Source organism: Lycorma delicatula, chromosome 6 (assembly GCF_047948215.1).
Source record: "Lycorma delicatula isolate Av1 chromosome 6, ASM4794821v1, whole genome shotgun sequence".
NCBI lineage: Eukaryota > Metazoa > Arthropoda > Insecta > Hemiptera > Fulgoridae > Lycorma > Lycorma delicatula.
The window spans coordinates 49,301,049-49,317,385 of record NC_134460.1 but is presented as its reverse complement, the minus strand read 5'-3'; the positions used below and the strand labels follow the sequence as shown (position 1 = coordinate 49,317,385).

Genomic DNA, 16,337 nt, shown 5'->3' with positions numbered 1-16,337 from the left:
TAAGAAAATAATCCCTAACTGATGCAAATAAATTTAAAAAATCTTTTAAAATTGTATAAAAAATACAAAGATAGAGCCGTAATTCTAAATAAACAAATTTGAAATTTTCAGGGAAAGTTTTTGCCTAATTTTTTTACTGAAAATAAGAATGAGTAAGGGCTATCAAAAAATTAGGATTTTTTTATTTTAAATCCATTGAGTGACTTGCAAAATGGATTTAAATTTGGAATAAATAAATTTAAAAAAATTTTTTGCTAAGATAATAAATATTTTTTGTTACCACAGACCATTGAAGTGAAAAAGGAAAACAGATTTTTATAGCAGTTTGAAGACCTAATGATGTAGAAAATAAAGATGCAAGAAACTCTCATTAAATCCTTTTCTGAAGCAAGTTAAGCTAAAAAATAAAAAAATATATGGTTGTTTTGGAGAGGGAGTAAATATTAAATATTTTTTTTTTGTTAATTTGTGATCTTGATAAGAAAAGGTTTTAGCTAAAGTGTCCCAGTAAAGATTGGAAATTTTATTTCGGCCAAAACACTCCCAACCCTTTTCCCAATTCTTGCAAAAATTTAATACATTCTTTCCCCCGAAGGTAATACCTGTCTACCAAGTTTGATGAAAATCGGCCAACAGGTCCAGAGTTATAAGACCAAATACAGACCAAAATGTGTACATATACATACACAAATTTTCATCTGACAGAAATAGATTTGTTTGGTGTTGGAAACACTGGAATAAAAATTATTTTTTTGCAAGTTATTTACGATTTATATAAATATTTTATTTTTTAATGTTTCCTTAAGGATAAAAGTTCAAAAAAAGAACAGTTTATTAGATTTCTTTACCAATCTGTTTACTTTCCTGTTATAGATATAACAGGAATAACCTGGCTATAACCTGGTTATATATATATATATATATATATATATATATATATATATATATATATATATATATATAGCCAGGAAAATAAAAAAGATTGTTATAAATTTAATAAGTAAGAATAAATTACTACCTTTTTAATTATACTTAATAAAAAATAAATTTTATAAATGTATTTTATTTGAAGTTATTTATCTGTCCCGAGAACATAAAACTACAGTATTTACAGTAGATTTGAAAGTTTTCTTTACTTATTTTCTTTACGCTAACTAATGTGACAATTTTCAAACTTTAGAAATTAAAAAACTAACTTCATCTATTTTCTACTGCTAAAGAAGAAAACTTATAAACTTTTCTATTTTATTACTATTTTCTACTTCTTTCCTTTTCTTTAAAACATCTTAAGTTCCATTTTGAGTTTCATCCCATAGCGTGATTAAAAAACTGTTTTTGACAAACCTATAAAACATAGAAATATCCTATCCAAAATATTGTTTTTTTATCTTACAGGTTATTTTATTCATTGATGTAAAACAGTTTATGTATTCCGCAGTTTTTCAAAACTATTATAATTTTAATAAAACTATTAATAGATTTTAATTATATATATATATATATATATTATTATTATTATTATTATTATTATTTATTTATTCATATTAACATACTCCAGATAAACCATAAATCATTTGATAGGAGAAATTGCTTCTTAAGCCTATGTATGAACTGCATGTATGAGTTATAATGTAAATTATTTTATATATATACTAGGTCTGTTCAGAAAATAACCGAACATTTTTAATTACGCGTAAACGGAGATGTTTAGTGACGTGCGGTTGACAGCATTGTGTTCAGCATAAACTCCTTTGTATATGTTCTTGGATCGTTGAAATCTAGTTTAGTTTTTGTGTTATTGTTATTTGAGTGCAACATGTTTAAGTGTTAGAAGATATTTTCAGTAGCAAGGATACAACGTAAAATTTTTCGTAAAACTGGGGAAAACTCTCACAGAAATGTTTTAATTTGAAACAAGCTTGCGGAGATAATGCTCTAGCTCGTACACAATGTTACGAATGGTTTTCACGATTTAAATGTGGTCGTTAGTCAGTTGAAGATGACGCTCGACCAGGAAGGCCTTCGACTTCAACTGATGACACCCGCGTTCAGAAAATCAACGATCTGGTGCGTGCAAATCGCCGATTGACTGTTAGAGAACTTGCAGAAGAGGTTAGCACCTCGACTGGATCATGCCATGATATTTTGACTGAAAAATTGAACATGCTTGCAGTAAAGTGTGTTCATTTTTTGATGATTGAACAGCAGAAAAAACATCGAGTGGACGTTTGTCGGCAACTTCTTGAACAAGCCACTGACGATGAAACATTCATACAAAGGATCATACCCCAAGGAAACACGTCAGTCTCGATCTAATGTCAAAGCGATGCTCTCTGTTGTCTTTGATTTTAATGATATTTGTACATTTTGAATTCTTGCCTCAAGGTGAAACGGTGAACCGTGTGTACTCTCAAGGCGTTTTACAACGGTTACGTGAAAAAATCCGCAAAAAGAGACCAAAATTTTGGCGAGACAACTCTGGTTCCTTCACCGCGACAATGCGCCCGAAAATGCCAAAAATCAAATGACTGCCCTGCCTCAGCTTCCCTTCTCACCAGACCTGGCTCCTTGCAATTTTTTCTTATTTCCGAAATTAAAATCGGTGAGAAAGGGCGCCGTTTTGAGATTATTGATGATATTAAAGCAAATTTTGACATGGACCTTAAAGACCAAATGAAGCTATCTAAGACTGCTTCGCGAAGTGGAAATACCGCTGAGAAAAGTGTACGAATAGGGGAGGGGAGTATTTTGAAGGAGACAAGGACTAATTATCTGTAAAATTAATAATAAAAATTAAAAAAATAAAGTTTGGTTATTTTCTGGACAGACCTTGTGTATGTGTGGGCGCTTGCGCGTAGTTAGTATCTTAATAATGCCCAACAATTTAGATATTTGATAAATACCTAATTAAAGAAAAATGTAGAAGAAATTTTTCATTTAGAGTTTTTTTTTCACTTTTATACCATTATACAAGCCTAGTTTTTTAGATTTATTTCTACTGTGTTCTAAGTTCATTTATATATCTCATCTCTCATCTTTATATCAAATGTTCACCCATTCACAAATCTACCTTTATTCCTTTTCCTGTTACAAGGTCACAATTCTACAAAAATTTTTTTCACCTTCTTTTTTACATCAATCCTGCAACTCCTCTCACTGTCATTAATTTAATAGTTATCATTTCTCTAATGTCTTGTACAAAATTTTCCTCTCAGTTAGCTATACTTCCTTTTACCACACATATTTATTTAGAATATTGTTTTATTTAGACCTCTTATTAATTTCTTTTTGTTATTGACTTTCGTATTATTTATTACTTCTATTAAGTATTCATTTTACTTCCCGAAGGTAGCCATACCCAACCAAATTCAACACTTATTATAGAAATTAAACACACTCAACTTTTCAAAGCTCATTTATTTGGCCTCATTACAAAAAACAAAAAAAAAAGTTTATATTTTTTTTAACATCTAAACAATAATTTATATTGTTTTGTATTCTGTGCTTTTACTGTCCTAAACTTTCCTACTGAGTTAAGGTAATGTAATAATAAAATATTGTGGTATATCATTACCATATACATTATTTCACAACTAAAACTGATATGTTAATCAGTTGGTTTACCCTACATGTCTTTATTATGATACTGCCGCATATAAGTACCTGGGATAACAAAAGCACCGACCAGTGACTTTCTCTATGAATTGCAGTAATAAGCATTTCAGTTACTCCCTATGGTGAAAAGTTATATCACTTGTAAGGCTGAATAAAAACCCCATTTTTGTGAACATGCCATACTGATACGCAGCTATGCATTTCATTCAAATGAAAAAAAAGAAATCATTTAATTCTTCTCTTTCCTTTGTAAACATATCATGAGATCTTATTCTTAGGAATTATGAAATTTTCAGCAATGAGATATGAAGTAGGTCTGTTTTTCTACTGCTGTTAAGATTGTGGTACAAAAAAATAATAATATTACCCAGAGATTAGTAGCAAGCCCAGTTAAAACCAGTTTTAGGAACAAATACTGATTTGTTGTTTCAACCAACTTGCTCTAGTTTTTCTTATTGCTGTGATGTTTGTAAATCATCTGGGATAAAAGGGGAACAAGTCACTTTTGTTCCTTTGTGAATAATGATGTTCACAGTTAGTCATTGTGGTGAACAGAGTAAAAATGTCACCAGTAGAAAATAACCTGTATTTTAATGGGCTTGGCATGCAGTTTGAAACAGTATAATCATCTTAGTGAAAAAGTCAACAGGAAACCATTTTATGCCTTTTGTAAAAGTAAGCCTGGCATGAGATATTTCTATCCTTAAGAATGATAATGTTTTCTTTTTTTGTTGAAAATTGTTATGATAAAGTATATTGTACAGACACAAACTGTGTATCCTGACTAGATTCAAAGTGACTATTCCTCATAAGAGTGAACACCATATTAACATGAACTTTCCAGAACTGGTTGATGATTTAAATAATAATACTGATTGCACTTGGGATATTTTTTTAAAAGTAATTTAAAATAAAATATATTCTAAGAATGAGATATTTCTTTTTGTAAAAGTTAAAAATATAAAGTTATAATAAAACACCGTTCAAAATATTAACACATTTTGTTAACAGAATTAAAACAATTAAAATTATTTTTAAATAATAAGTATGTTTCACTCATAAAGTTCTCTTTATTTAAAACAGTATTCACATTTTCAAATCTATTTTATCATGTAAAAGAAAGTAATGAAAAGAAAAAAATTGTTTTAATATTTTAATCTTTTACGTTGGTTATCTTGAATGACAATTAGCCAAGGTAATTAGTTTTTAATGTACTTTGCAATTAGGGACAGCTCATTAGTCACTGATCCTGTAGTGAGATTGTGGCTCGGATTGGATGAATTTAATTTCACCACCAGCCGCATCATGTTAATCATGTGGTCTTGTATTATATATTTACATGTAGCTTACGTTAGATATAATTGTGATATTTACCAATGAAGTGAGCTTATTTTATTTTCATTATTTTATTAATAGTGCTAACTATTATTAAAATTATAAACCACAATAATTATAATTATAACCATTAAAATAATAATTTTTGTTAACTTATTTTTATTTTTTAATTATTTTTTTTTTTGTGATTTTCAAGAGTAACATTTTTTTCTATATTTAATTTGATTTATTAAATTTTGTAACTTTAAATGTTTTTATTATCTGCTTCTTATAATTATATCAACATTAATGACCATACTTTATGGAATTTTAAATACCATATGCACTCTACATTTAGAGCAGTCCAGTTAAACCATCAAGCACCTTATTTATTTACTGGACCTTTTTTTCAATCCGTAAAAATAAGTGAAGTTTCATAACAAGTCCACAAGCAGTCACCAACACAGATAAGCAGATATTCTCTTAACCTAGTTAACAAATGAAACCATTGTAGTATTTGATCTAATTCGCATGAAACCTAACCAAATAAGAAGAGATGAAAGATAAAGAAAGAGGGAAGGTAGTGGCTATAGGATAAGGATTATCGAATCATTAGAGCCTTCTAGAAGATTACAGAAGGCCTAAACTGTTTCCCGATATGCCCTGCTATGCCATAAACTGAAGGCTGTAATTTGAATCAAGTTAAATCTTTGAGCGTTTACTTGATTCAAGGACTTAGCTACTCAAGGTCAAGGAGTCTCCATTTACCAAAGTTCTTGTTCTTAGCGTAATCTAAGACGCAAAGACGCATAGGTAAGGAGGGACCTCCTATAGGAAAGCCAGGACCTGCCTTACCCTGTACAAGGGAAAGTGTTCTCTTGTACAGGGAAAATAATAAAATAAAATTAATTTCAAAGAAAATTATTAAAGAAGTAAGACAAATGACATAAATCATCATTTTTAATATTAAATAATTACAAAACCATTGAGAAAACATGCACTTAGAATACAATCTTTCATAAAAACAGATGTTTGAAAGTAGTAACAAATAGAAAGTAAATAAAATGTAGTTTCTTCATCTGTATTACTTGAATCCATTTAAACATAACATAAAAGTTATTATCACCATAAGGCACTGTTTCAGTCCAACCATAATACTTCACACAAACAATCTTGATATCGCATCAATCAATCAAGCAATTAATTTAGACTCTAAGGCTCCCAAGTTCAATTCTCAACTTGTGTTTAACATTCTTCATCTCATTACATATGCGTAAACAAAATACTCAATAACAGAAATCAATAAATAAAAATCATACAGAAGAAAGAGATATGAATTTTATTTATTTTCAGTCAGCCCATGCACATCATAAAGTATAGATTGAAACATCTAGTAACACTTCTTAAATTTAATAAGGTATTATTGAATGACCCAGTACAATTGAAGTGAGCCTAGAAAATTTTACTTTATCGGCTAAAATACTACAAATAGTATTATATGCTAATGTGATTTGAGTTTCTAATAAAAATATTTTTTTTTTTGTATTGATAAAACAGAATAAGGCCCAACTATAGTTATTACATTTTCTGTTTAGATGATGTGAATTTTTGTAGCATATGAAAAATGCCAGGATAACCATAGCTGGAATCTAGATGCTTACAAATGAAAGACTGAAATACTCATAATGAATTTATAGTTTTAAATTAGTAATACTTTAATCCATTTAAAAGTACTAATTTTCATAAAATTCACAGGGACCACCTGGTGAAGCTATCAGAGGACCTCCTGGACCACCTGGTCCTCCAGGACCCCCAGGACCTCCTTTCTCAGGAGGAGAACGTAATAGTTACTCAGGAGAGTTCAGTGGTTCTGGTGATGATGAGGTAAGATAAATTATTTCTTATGTATTTATTTATTTACTTTTTAAATTAAAATTTATACAGTTTAAAATAATAAAGATTAATATTTTAATTCAATTTTAATGTAGTAATGCCAATATTACATTTAAATAAATCAATCTTCAAGGCACATGAAGAAATGTTTCTTTCAACACATTTTTGAACAAAATAAATTCTATAATATTGTGATACTATTAAAGCATGCTCCTTCACCAGTGAAAAATTCGCATTTAATAAACTAGTGTATTATGATATTACAGAGAGTATTTTTTTATAGGTTACTTCATTTTATTTATAAATTAAATTATGCATTACCTGATGAAGGAGCATTTTCCAAAACCATTATATATAAATAAAAAGATGATTTCTTTTGAATTTTTTTTCAATAAGTATGTCTATATTATATTTAATATAAAATTAATAAATATTAATTAAAATAAGGTGGTAAAAATTTAACAAAACATAGTGTAGAAATATGTTGAATAATAGTTGTTTGGATGACTAATATAATAAATAACATCATAATTTAATTAGCAGCTATGACTTAAAAACATGTTGAAATAATTAAAACAAGTAATTCTTTGTAAAGCATTGTCTTTCAGAAAATAGTTACTTTTAAAAAGATGATGAATGTATCGACTTTGAAATGCTGTGAAAATGGTTGCTATCTATTGAAAGTGCTAATCAATTGTATAAATAAACTCGCACCAGTTAATAAATATAATTAATTTAATAACTTCCTATTTACACAACTTCTTTCTCTTTGAATCATGGTTATGTTTTTGAACTTCAGAGAGTACAGCCATCATCTCTTAGAATTTCAACTATATTCTGACATCCTCTTTACACTTTGATTTCCATTACCAAAAATAGTCTGAAATTATTTATTAAAATTCATAACTTGTCTTTTTAAATCAAGACATTTTAATAATATATCTGATTTTTTTTTTTTGGAGACCGAAAACACTTTCGCGTTATCATCGCCCGGAATAAAAGGTTTTATAAAAATAATAAAAACTAGACAGTGTAAAAAAATTAAATAAAAAATACTTACAACTAATATCACAGGTAATGCTTTTCTTAAAATATATTTAAAATTAATATCACAGCACATAGAATTAAATAAGCATAAATATTATAAAAAATATAAATATAAAAATTAATAGAATTTTACAAAATCTGACAGGGGTGTAAAGGGCTCCTTCTCAAATAACAGAGGAACTACGAACTAACATAAAAACTATAACCAACATAAAAACTGAAATATAATTTAAAAACTAATATCACTAAAAATTTACTACTCACAGTCTGAATCTTAAAAATATGATAAAATTATTTAAAAGAAACATAAAACTAAAAACCAAAACAGTATAAAATTTATATAAACATAGAATTTAACAAAATCCGAGAGGATTGTAAAGGCCCTTTCTCGAATAACAGAATAAAAAACCAACACAAAAACATACAAATTAAACCAAAAATATACACATTAAAAACTTTTCCAAGACAAAAACTATGCGCAACAATATCAAATTTTTAGATATAAGACCAACACGACGCAAAAATAGAAACATCCTGTATAAAGCTTCATTATCAATACCCAAAATTTGAAACATATTTCTGGGCAATATAAATTTACGACGCAAGGCTGATTAGCATATGCAATCCACAAGTATGTGGTGTACAGTCAAGTGGCAATCGCATCGTATGCATAGTGCTGCATATCCTGCTGACATGAGGTACTCATGTATGGCTCTTGTATGTCCCAATCGCAATCGACACAGGACTACTTCCTCACGACGAATTTTTCTGCATGAGGAGTCCCATGGCAACTCAGAATATTTAATGTGCCAGCATTTGTTATCAACAGTAGCCGCCCAGTCACTTTGCCACTTTGCTCGGAGAGACTGTTTTATACATTATTGTTGTAATTCGAGTGATGAAGGGAGGTTGATTGCATGCGTCTTTAGTAGCGGAATCTGTACGTTCATTACCTGGAATTCCCACATGGCTAGGAATCCAACAGAAACTCACTAGTGTGTTGCGATGGTTCAATTTAGCGATTGTGTTGTAGATTTCGATGATGATAGGATGTCTGGAATAAAAATTTTCTAAGGCTTGGAGAGCACTACACAAGTCACTGCAAATAAGGATATTTGGGTACTAGGGTTAATGATATTTTGAGCCTTATTTATAGCATATAGTTTAGCAGTAAACACTCATAATACCTGGTATTCCAAACATATAAGTTCTATCATTGACAGCAAATGCGCAACCAATGGTATCGTTCTGTTTCGATCCATCAGTATATACTACTGCGTCTGGGTTTATCTTGGAGAGAATGTAGTGAAACATTTGCTGGAAGACAGCAGGTGGTGTTGATTCTTTATTTTATATCGTAAGGTCAAACATAAAATTTAAAATTTATGTAGTTGATTCTCCAAGAAGGATATGAGCATAGATTCTTTGTAAAAATAGAAGGGCTGTCAACATTTATAAGGTCCAGTTGACGTCTACCCGATAGAGAATCTCCAGCACGAACACGGAAAGTTTGGTCATTTAAGAAACCACTAATTAAAGCAAGCATATTGCCCTTGACTCCCCATTCTTTGACGGTCTTTCGCCAGGCCGTGTCGAACACTTTTTTGATATCAAAGAAGATAGCGACGAGACACTGGCATAGTAGGAAAGCGTTTTGAGTAGCTCTTTCCAATGACACTAAATGGTCAATGGAGGATCGGTCTTGTGTCAGTAACCACTCTGTTTTGCAGAATAAAGGCCATGTCTCTCCAAGTACTATGTAAGCCTGCAGTTCACCATTCTCTCCATTACTTTGCATAAGACGCTTGTCAAGGAGGAAAGGTGGTAGCTTGAAGGGCTCGCTTTGTCTTTACTCTTTACCAGGTATAAGTACTAGTACGACAACGGCTTCTGACCATACTGGAGGGAAAACTTGTGAGGAGAATAGACTATTTTAAATACATATTAGGTGTTGTAGCGCCAATTAGAAAGGTGTGAGACCACACTGAGGGAGTTTAATAGAGGTACTCGATCGTGGTAGGATCCCGGGTGGCTAGGGTTCCGGCTTAGGCATTGGATTGGTTGGAGATAGGCGCACTGGCATCGTGCCACGGTTATATTAGTATTGTTTATGATTCTATTTGGGGTTCCCGCTGGTGCGGGTAGCCACGCTGCCGGGATATGTTAACCCGTGCAAACAGGGGCGTGGCTTCCCTCCGCTGGTGGTGGTCCTGATCGTGACTTGGTAATACCACGCGAGATAACATGATGGGACCGGGTGAGGGTGTGGGGTTTGTCCCTAGCTCCTGCGCGGATCGGAATGAGGTTGCGTTCCTCTTGTTAGTTGACTTAAATTGGTCGACTTATTTAGGTCTGAATTTCTATAACAGATAATTTTGATTAGTATGAGTATAGCACTGATTTAACTTTAAAGTCGTTAGTTTTCTGAGGCATTCTCAGTCACGAACGGTGCTGTCAAATCTGGACTAGGCGCGAGGTTCGCGCTTCCGTGAATGTCCGTTTGAGGCCTACGTGAAGCCGAAATTTGATATGTATTTTACTGATGTAAATGTCTGCCGAGAAATTTACATCGGTGGCATCCCGACCGAGGTCTGGCTGTTGACTGTGAGATGTTACCAGTTAGAGGATCTAAAGACGACCGCCGGTAAAACCCTTCAGGGCTTGTGACGGAGGGGGTGGTGTAGTGACCGATAAAGTCACAAGGTGGATGTCTTCCCCCTAAGGGGTTGGGATGTGAGAGCACACTGAGATGAATGTTGTCAGGTCCATGGGAGGTGTCACATGAATTTTTAAGAGCACGTGACAACTCTTTGAATGAAAATGGATTGTTTAATTCACTGACTGAATCACCAATGTTTAACAATAGTACTTCCATCTGTAATTTGTACCTCTGAAATTCATTACTGTATGATGAGATGAGGGATACCGAACAGAAACAATCTGGCAAGTTACTTGCCACTGCAGAAGGTGATGTAAGGAGTTCTCGTTCATGAATGAGTTTGAGAATGGATTGTTTTGGTGATCCGCAGATTGTACGGATCTAGCCTTATGGTACAAATCTAAATGTTCATTTGTAGGGTTGTGGTTAAATTTGCGCAGTGCCTGTCATCGATTGTTAATAGCGTTTTGGCAATCATCAGTTCCACCAAGGAATGGAAACATGTCTTGGGTTTCCCGATGTTTGTGGGATATATCTATTAGCATTCTCAAGTATCAGAGACGTAAAAGAGGTAAGTTCGTCAAGGGCGTCTGCACCATCGTCATACTGTGATGGGAAGGCTTTATGGTAACCAATCCAATCTGCCTTTACAACAATCCATCTCCATGGCCTTTTGTTCACGTTGTGGTCAACACAAAAAGCAATAATAATTGGCCTGTGGTCACTGCCGTGAAGGTTGTCACAAGCAGACCAATTAAGATGAACCCACCGGGTTGGTCTAGTGGTGAACGCGTCTTCCCAAATCAGCTGATTTGGAAGTCGAGAGTTCCAGCGTTCAAGTCCTAGTAAAGCCAGCTATTTTTACACGGACTTGAATACTAGATCGTGGATACCGGTGTTCTTTGGTGGTTGGGTTTCAATTAACCACACATCTCAGGTATGGTCGAACTGAGAATGTACAAGAAACACTTCATTCACACTCATACGTATCATCCTCATTCATGCTCTGAAGTATTATCTAAATGATAGTTACTGGAGGCTAAACAGGAAAAAGAAGAAAAAAAATACCAATTAAGATGGGGAGTAAATTCGATGACCATAATAAGAGGTCGATGTTTGACGGTGTACCAGATGATGAGGACATGAATGTGTATGACCCATCATTCAGTAGACAAAGGTTCAAGTCTTGTCTCACTTTGTTTACCATATTTCCTCAAGAGAAGCAGACTTTAATGTTCCTTCTGTTATGATAACATTCTGATGACTGATTACATTGTTTTCAATGATAACTATAAATCTAGCAGAGAACTCTCCATGAATATCACCAACATTTTGAAATGATAACTAAACATAAGAAAACAAATAAACAGCATTTGAATTATTAAGTAATTAAAGAAAAAACATTTTTTTTAATGTTGAAATTTAGATACGAAAGCACTTTTGTTACCTAGAAATCAAAGAATCTTAGAACAGATTTTAACTCTATGAAAACAACAGCAAAAAAAATTGAATATACTCTCAACAGAGAAGACAAATACATGCTATTGTAGAGAAGGGAAGTAATAAGAAGAGATCAAGGTTTAATTGTAAGTTAGATGTTGTTTTAATGAATAAATAAATTTAAATACTTTGGTCTAATTTTGTCTGAGCAGAACAAGATCAAAGTGGACATAAAGAAAATGGTTGTAGGTAGAAGTAGATATACTATGCTCTCTAAAGCGTTTTGATAACTAAAACAATCAATAGAAACAAAAAAATTAAAAATCTGTGATGAGACCCATAGTCTTATCAGAAATGTTAACAGTTACAATTATGAGTCTTACTTGTGGCGGTGAGAGAGAGAGAAAGACGTTTTAAGAAAATATACAGCCCAGTAAATGAATGGAATTGAGAACTAATGTAGAATTAGAGTGGCTGTTTGGAGTACCTGATATTTTCACAGAAGTGAAGCAAGGGGGAATGAGATGGGTTGGATATAGCCAAAAAAATTCCAGAGGATAGAGTAGTTAGAAAAGTATTTGCTGAAAAACTGGATGGAAAAAGAAAAAGATGAAGACCATGATGGAGATAGATGAACAATGCAAAGAATGGATGCAAAGAATGGAAGTGGGAGTTAGGAGATGGAGGGTTGCTGAAAGTCACAATTTTTGAAGGAATGTATAGTGTGAGAGGCCAGGGTCCTCCTTGGCCTGTAGCTCTAACCTAACCTTTAAGTAAATAATAAGGAAGAAAAATAAATTTAGAAGTGCTTAAAGAATAAATAATATAGAACATTTCTTATTAAAGACAAAGAAGAAAAAGTTAAGTACATTAACTTTACTTGGAACCATAAGTTGACTCAGTTGGCATATCATATATTAAATTACTACGAAAATTCAGATGCCCAAACAATAGCCTCCACCTTAAAAATTTGCATGAAAGAAGATCAATGAGTAGTATAGTAAAACTAAAAACATTAATTTTTATTATTCTGATAAATTTAAAGAAGAATCTGCTTAGAAATTTCCAACATCTTATCTTTATTTTAAGGAATAAAAATAAATCTTTCTTATTTAATTAAATAAAAAATTAATACATCAAAATTTAGAAAACAAAATCACCCAATGTTTTTTTAAATCCCTAGAACTTTTATCTCATAAATTTTGAGAAACACTTGTTTTGTAAAATAATATAAACAAACAGAATTATTTACTAGAAAACTCAATCTCTGAATTTTCTTTAATAATTCATAAAATTTTATATATAAAATATATATATATATATATATATATATATATATATATATATATAAAATATATATTATATATATATTTTATATATAAAATATATATATAAAATATAAATATATAAAAGAATATATATAAAAATATATATATATAAAATATATAATATATATATATATATATATATATATATATATATATATATTTTATATATAAAATTTTATGAATTATTAAAGAAAATTCAGAGATTGAGTTTTCTAGTAAATAATTCTGTTTGTTTATATTATTTTACAAAACAAAACATTATTTCACAATATATATTATATATATATTTTATATATATATTATATATAAAATATATAATATATATATATATATATATATATATATATATATTTATGTCCATTTATTATAATCATTATGTTTTAAGTCACTATTCTTAATTACTGATGGTTGTTTAACAGATTAAAATTCACATGAAGTTGTTTTAGGTAAACAATTTTTAAATATGCAATTAGTTATTTTATTCCAATAATCATTTAGCATAGCTTAGTTTTTGTTACTTTTATTAAGTTAAAATTACTTAGAGTTTTAATGCATAATTACTTTAAAAAAATATATTATTTTACTTTATAACTCAAAACAATTACTTTTATTAACAAATTAAGTACATTAATTATTCTGCTGCTGTGAACAATGAAATCATAATCAAAATAACAAACGCAGAGGAATTAGTTTTCTTTTTTTAAAGAAGTAAGAGATATTTTATTTACCACTTATTTTCTTCAAATGATTACAGAAATGAAATTATAAATCATATAGTAAATTTAATCTTAATCAATTATTTTTATCATCATTAAATTAACAATCACTTTTGTTTACTAGATTTAGTATAGAAAAGTTGTCAGCTAATTTATCTTCTCTAAAAAGGTCTATTCTTGGCTCTTCTTCTTTTTTCCTTCTATAATTGGCTTCTTGTTTCAGATTATCCAGACTTTAAATCCTTCTTCTGTCCAACCTTTCCTTGGTATTTTGTTTTTGAGTTTTCTAACAGATTTTTTTTTATTCTTTTCATACAATCAATTCTTTAAATTGGACCTCTCCTGCTATATTTTTAATGCAAATTGTAAAATTTTATCCTAAATCCTTTATTTGAAAATTACATTCTCATATTATTATTTTGGTCTTCCAAATTTTCTTTTTTACATGGAACAGATATGATTTTGTATGTTGGAACAGAATTTTAACATTTGATTTCCATACAAACTTAAATACACACAAATAAGCTGAGAGATAATATGTCTACAATATTTAACAACATCCAGTAAATGCAAATATAATTATGTTTCATTGAATAAATCAAGAATTTACTCTAAAATTGTACACTTTATGTACCCTAAAACTTTACGTAACATAATTAAAAAATTATTATTTTAAAAAACAAGGTTTATAATAGTTTGTTAAATTGGATTTATTGCAAAGAAATATAATAAAATTGTTTTATTTTTTTTTTATGTACCAAAGAGATTTGGAAACCAGGTAAGTCAGTCATAAAGAAAATATTAAAGTACAGAGTTGTTAGTTACATAGAAATTTATTGTTGACACTCTAGCTCACACAAAATTATAAACCTAATTAAAATTGATTTTTTTTTATGAGATAAAACTTATATATTTTATGCCTCACAGGTCTTTTCTAAGTTCACTTAGATAAATATGGATTTTGGATGACAGTATAGTCAACATTTTTACACTATTTTGCGCAGATCGCAAATTTATTGAAGACTTTGCATAGGCCATTACTTATTTCAACCCCTTTGGCAAATAGTCAATAAATCTCATTCTCAGAATTCAATTTGAAATTGTGTTATGAACATACTTTCAAAGCATGTACATACTGAAACTGATATATACGAGACGTTATCTCTAAAGTAAAGACAGTTTCATTGTAAAAAAAAATTACTCTGAAATCTTTATAAATATTTTTTATTTTTCTTAAATTGCAACCTTATACTAGTTCTCTATATAATCGCCACATGAATTAAGACATTTATCGCAGCGATACACCAACTTCAATATATCCTCTTCGTATTCTTCTGCCGCCAGTCCATTTAGCCACTGATTAACAGCATTTTTAAGTTCATCGTCACCCGCGAATTGCTTACCGCTCAAAAATTTGTTCAATTTCCCAAACAAATGGTAATCAGAAGGAGCTAAGTCCGGACTATATGGTGGGTGATCGTAAATTTCCCATCCAAATGTTCTCAGTAAATCACGTGTCGGACTCGCAACATGTGGACGTGCATTATCGTGCAGCAGGACAACGCCGTCGGTCAGCCGCCCCCACGTCGCCGATTTTGAAAGCCTCGTTGTAACTTTCATAGAGTTTCACAGTAGGCTTCTGAATTTATAGTCATTCCACGCGGCATGAAATTAATCAGCAGTATGCCAAATAGATCCCAGAAGACTGTGGCCATTGGTTTGCGTCCAAATGGCTGTGGCTTGACCTTTGTCGGTCTGGTTGGTAATTGAAGATGATACCATTCACCTGACCGACGTTTTCTGTCTGGTGTGTAATACGAAATCTATGTTTCATCGCCGGTAACAATTGAATTAAGGAACTCATAACCTTTTTCTGTGTAGCACATCAAAGATTCCAAAGCAAAATTCGGATTTTTTGTGACGTTCCGTTAAGACGTGCGGTAGTCAACGTGCACAAACCTTTCTGAAGCCTAAATGGTCATGAACAATGCAACCGATTATAGCTTTTGAAACATCAGGAAAAAGAAAGGCCAGTTCGGAAATTGTTGAGCGACGATCTTTCTGATTTCATCATCGACGCGTTTCAACAAGTCCTCGGTGATTATCGAGGACTTTTTCCCGAACGTTCTTCATCATGAACATTAATTCTATTATTTCTAAACCTTTCACATCATTTTCGACCGTTTCTTTCAATCATTACATTGCCACCGTAGACAGCAATCTATGCTTATGCCAACCTAAGCCTATGAATTTAAACAGGCTTAACGTTTTGATGGTTTAAAAACGTATGACTCCACGTATTTCACAGTCGGCGGTAATATCGAT

At 31.0% G+C, this 16,337-nt stretch overlaps 1 protein-coding gene across 2 annotated transcripts in view; it reads left to right on the top strand.

Annotated features, from left to right (window-relative positions):
• The window catches only part of Mp (collagen XV/XVIII-type protein multiplexin), a 1,718,393-nt gene that overhangs the window by 1,628,847 nt on the left and 73,209 nt on the right, over positions 1–16,337 (top strand). For both annotated transcript variants that reach the window (XM_075369827.1, XM_075369826.1), the window contains one exon: positions 6,685–6,813. In XM_075369827.1, coding sequence (XP_075225942.1) covers positions 6,685–6,813 — 129 coding nt within the window. The remainder of the gene's footprint in view (positions 1–6,684; positions 6,814–16,337) is intronic.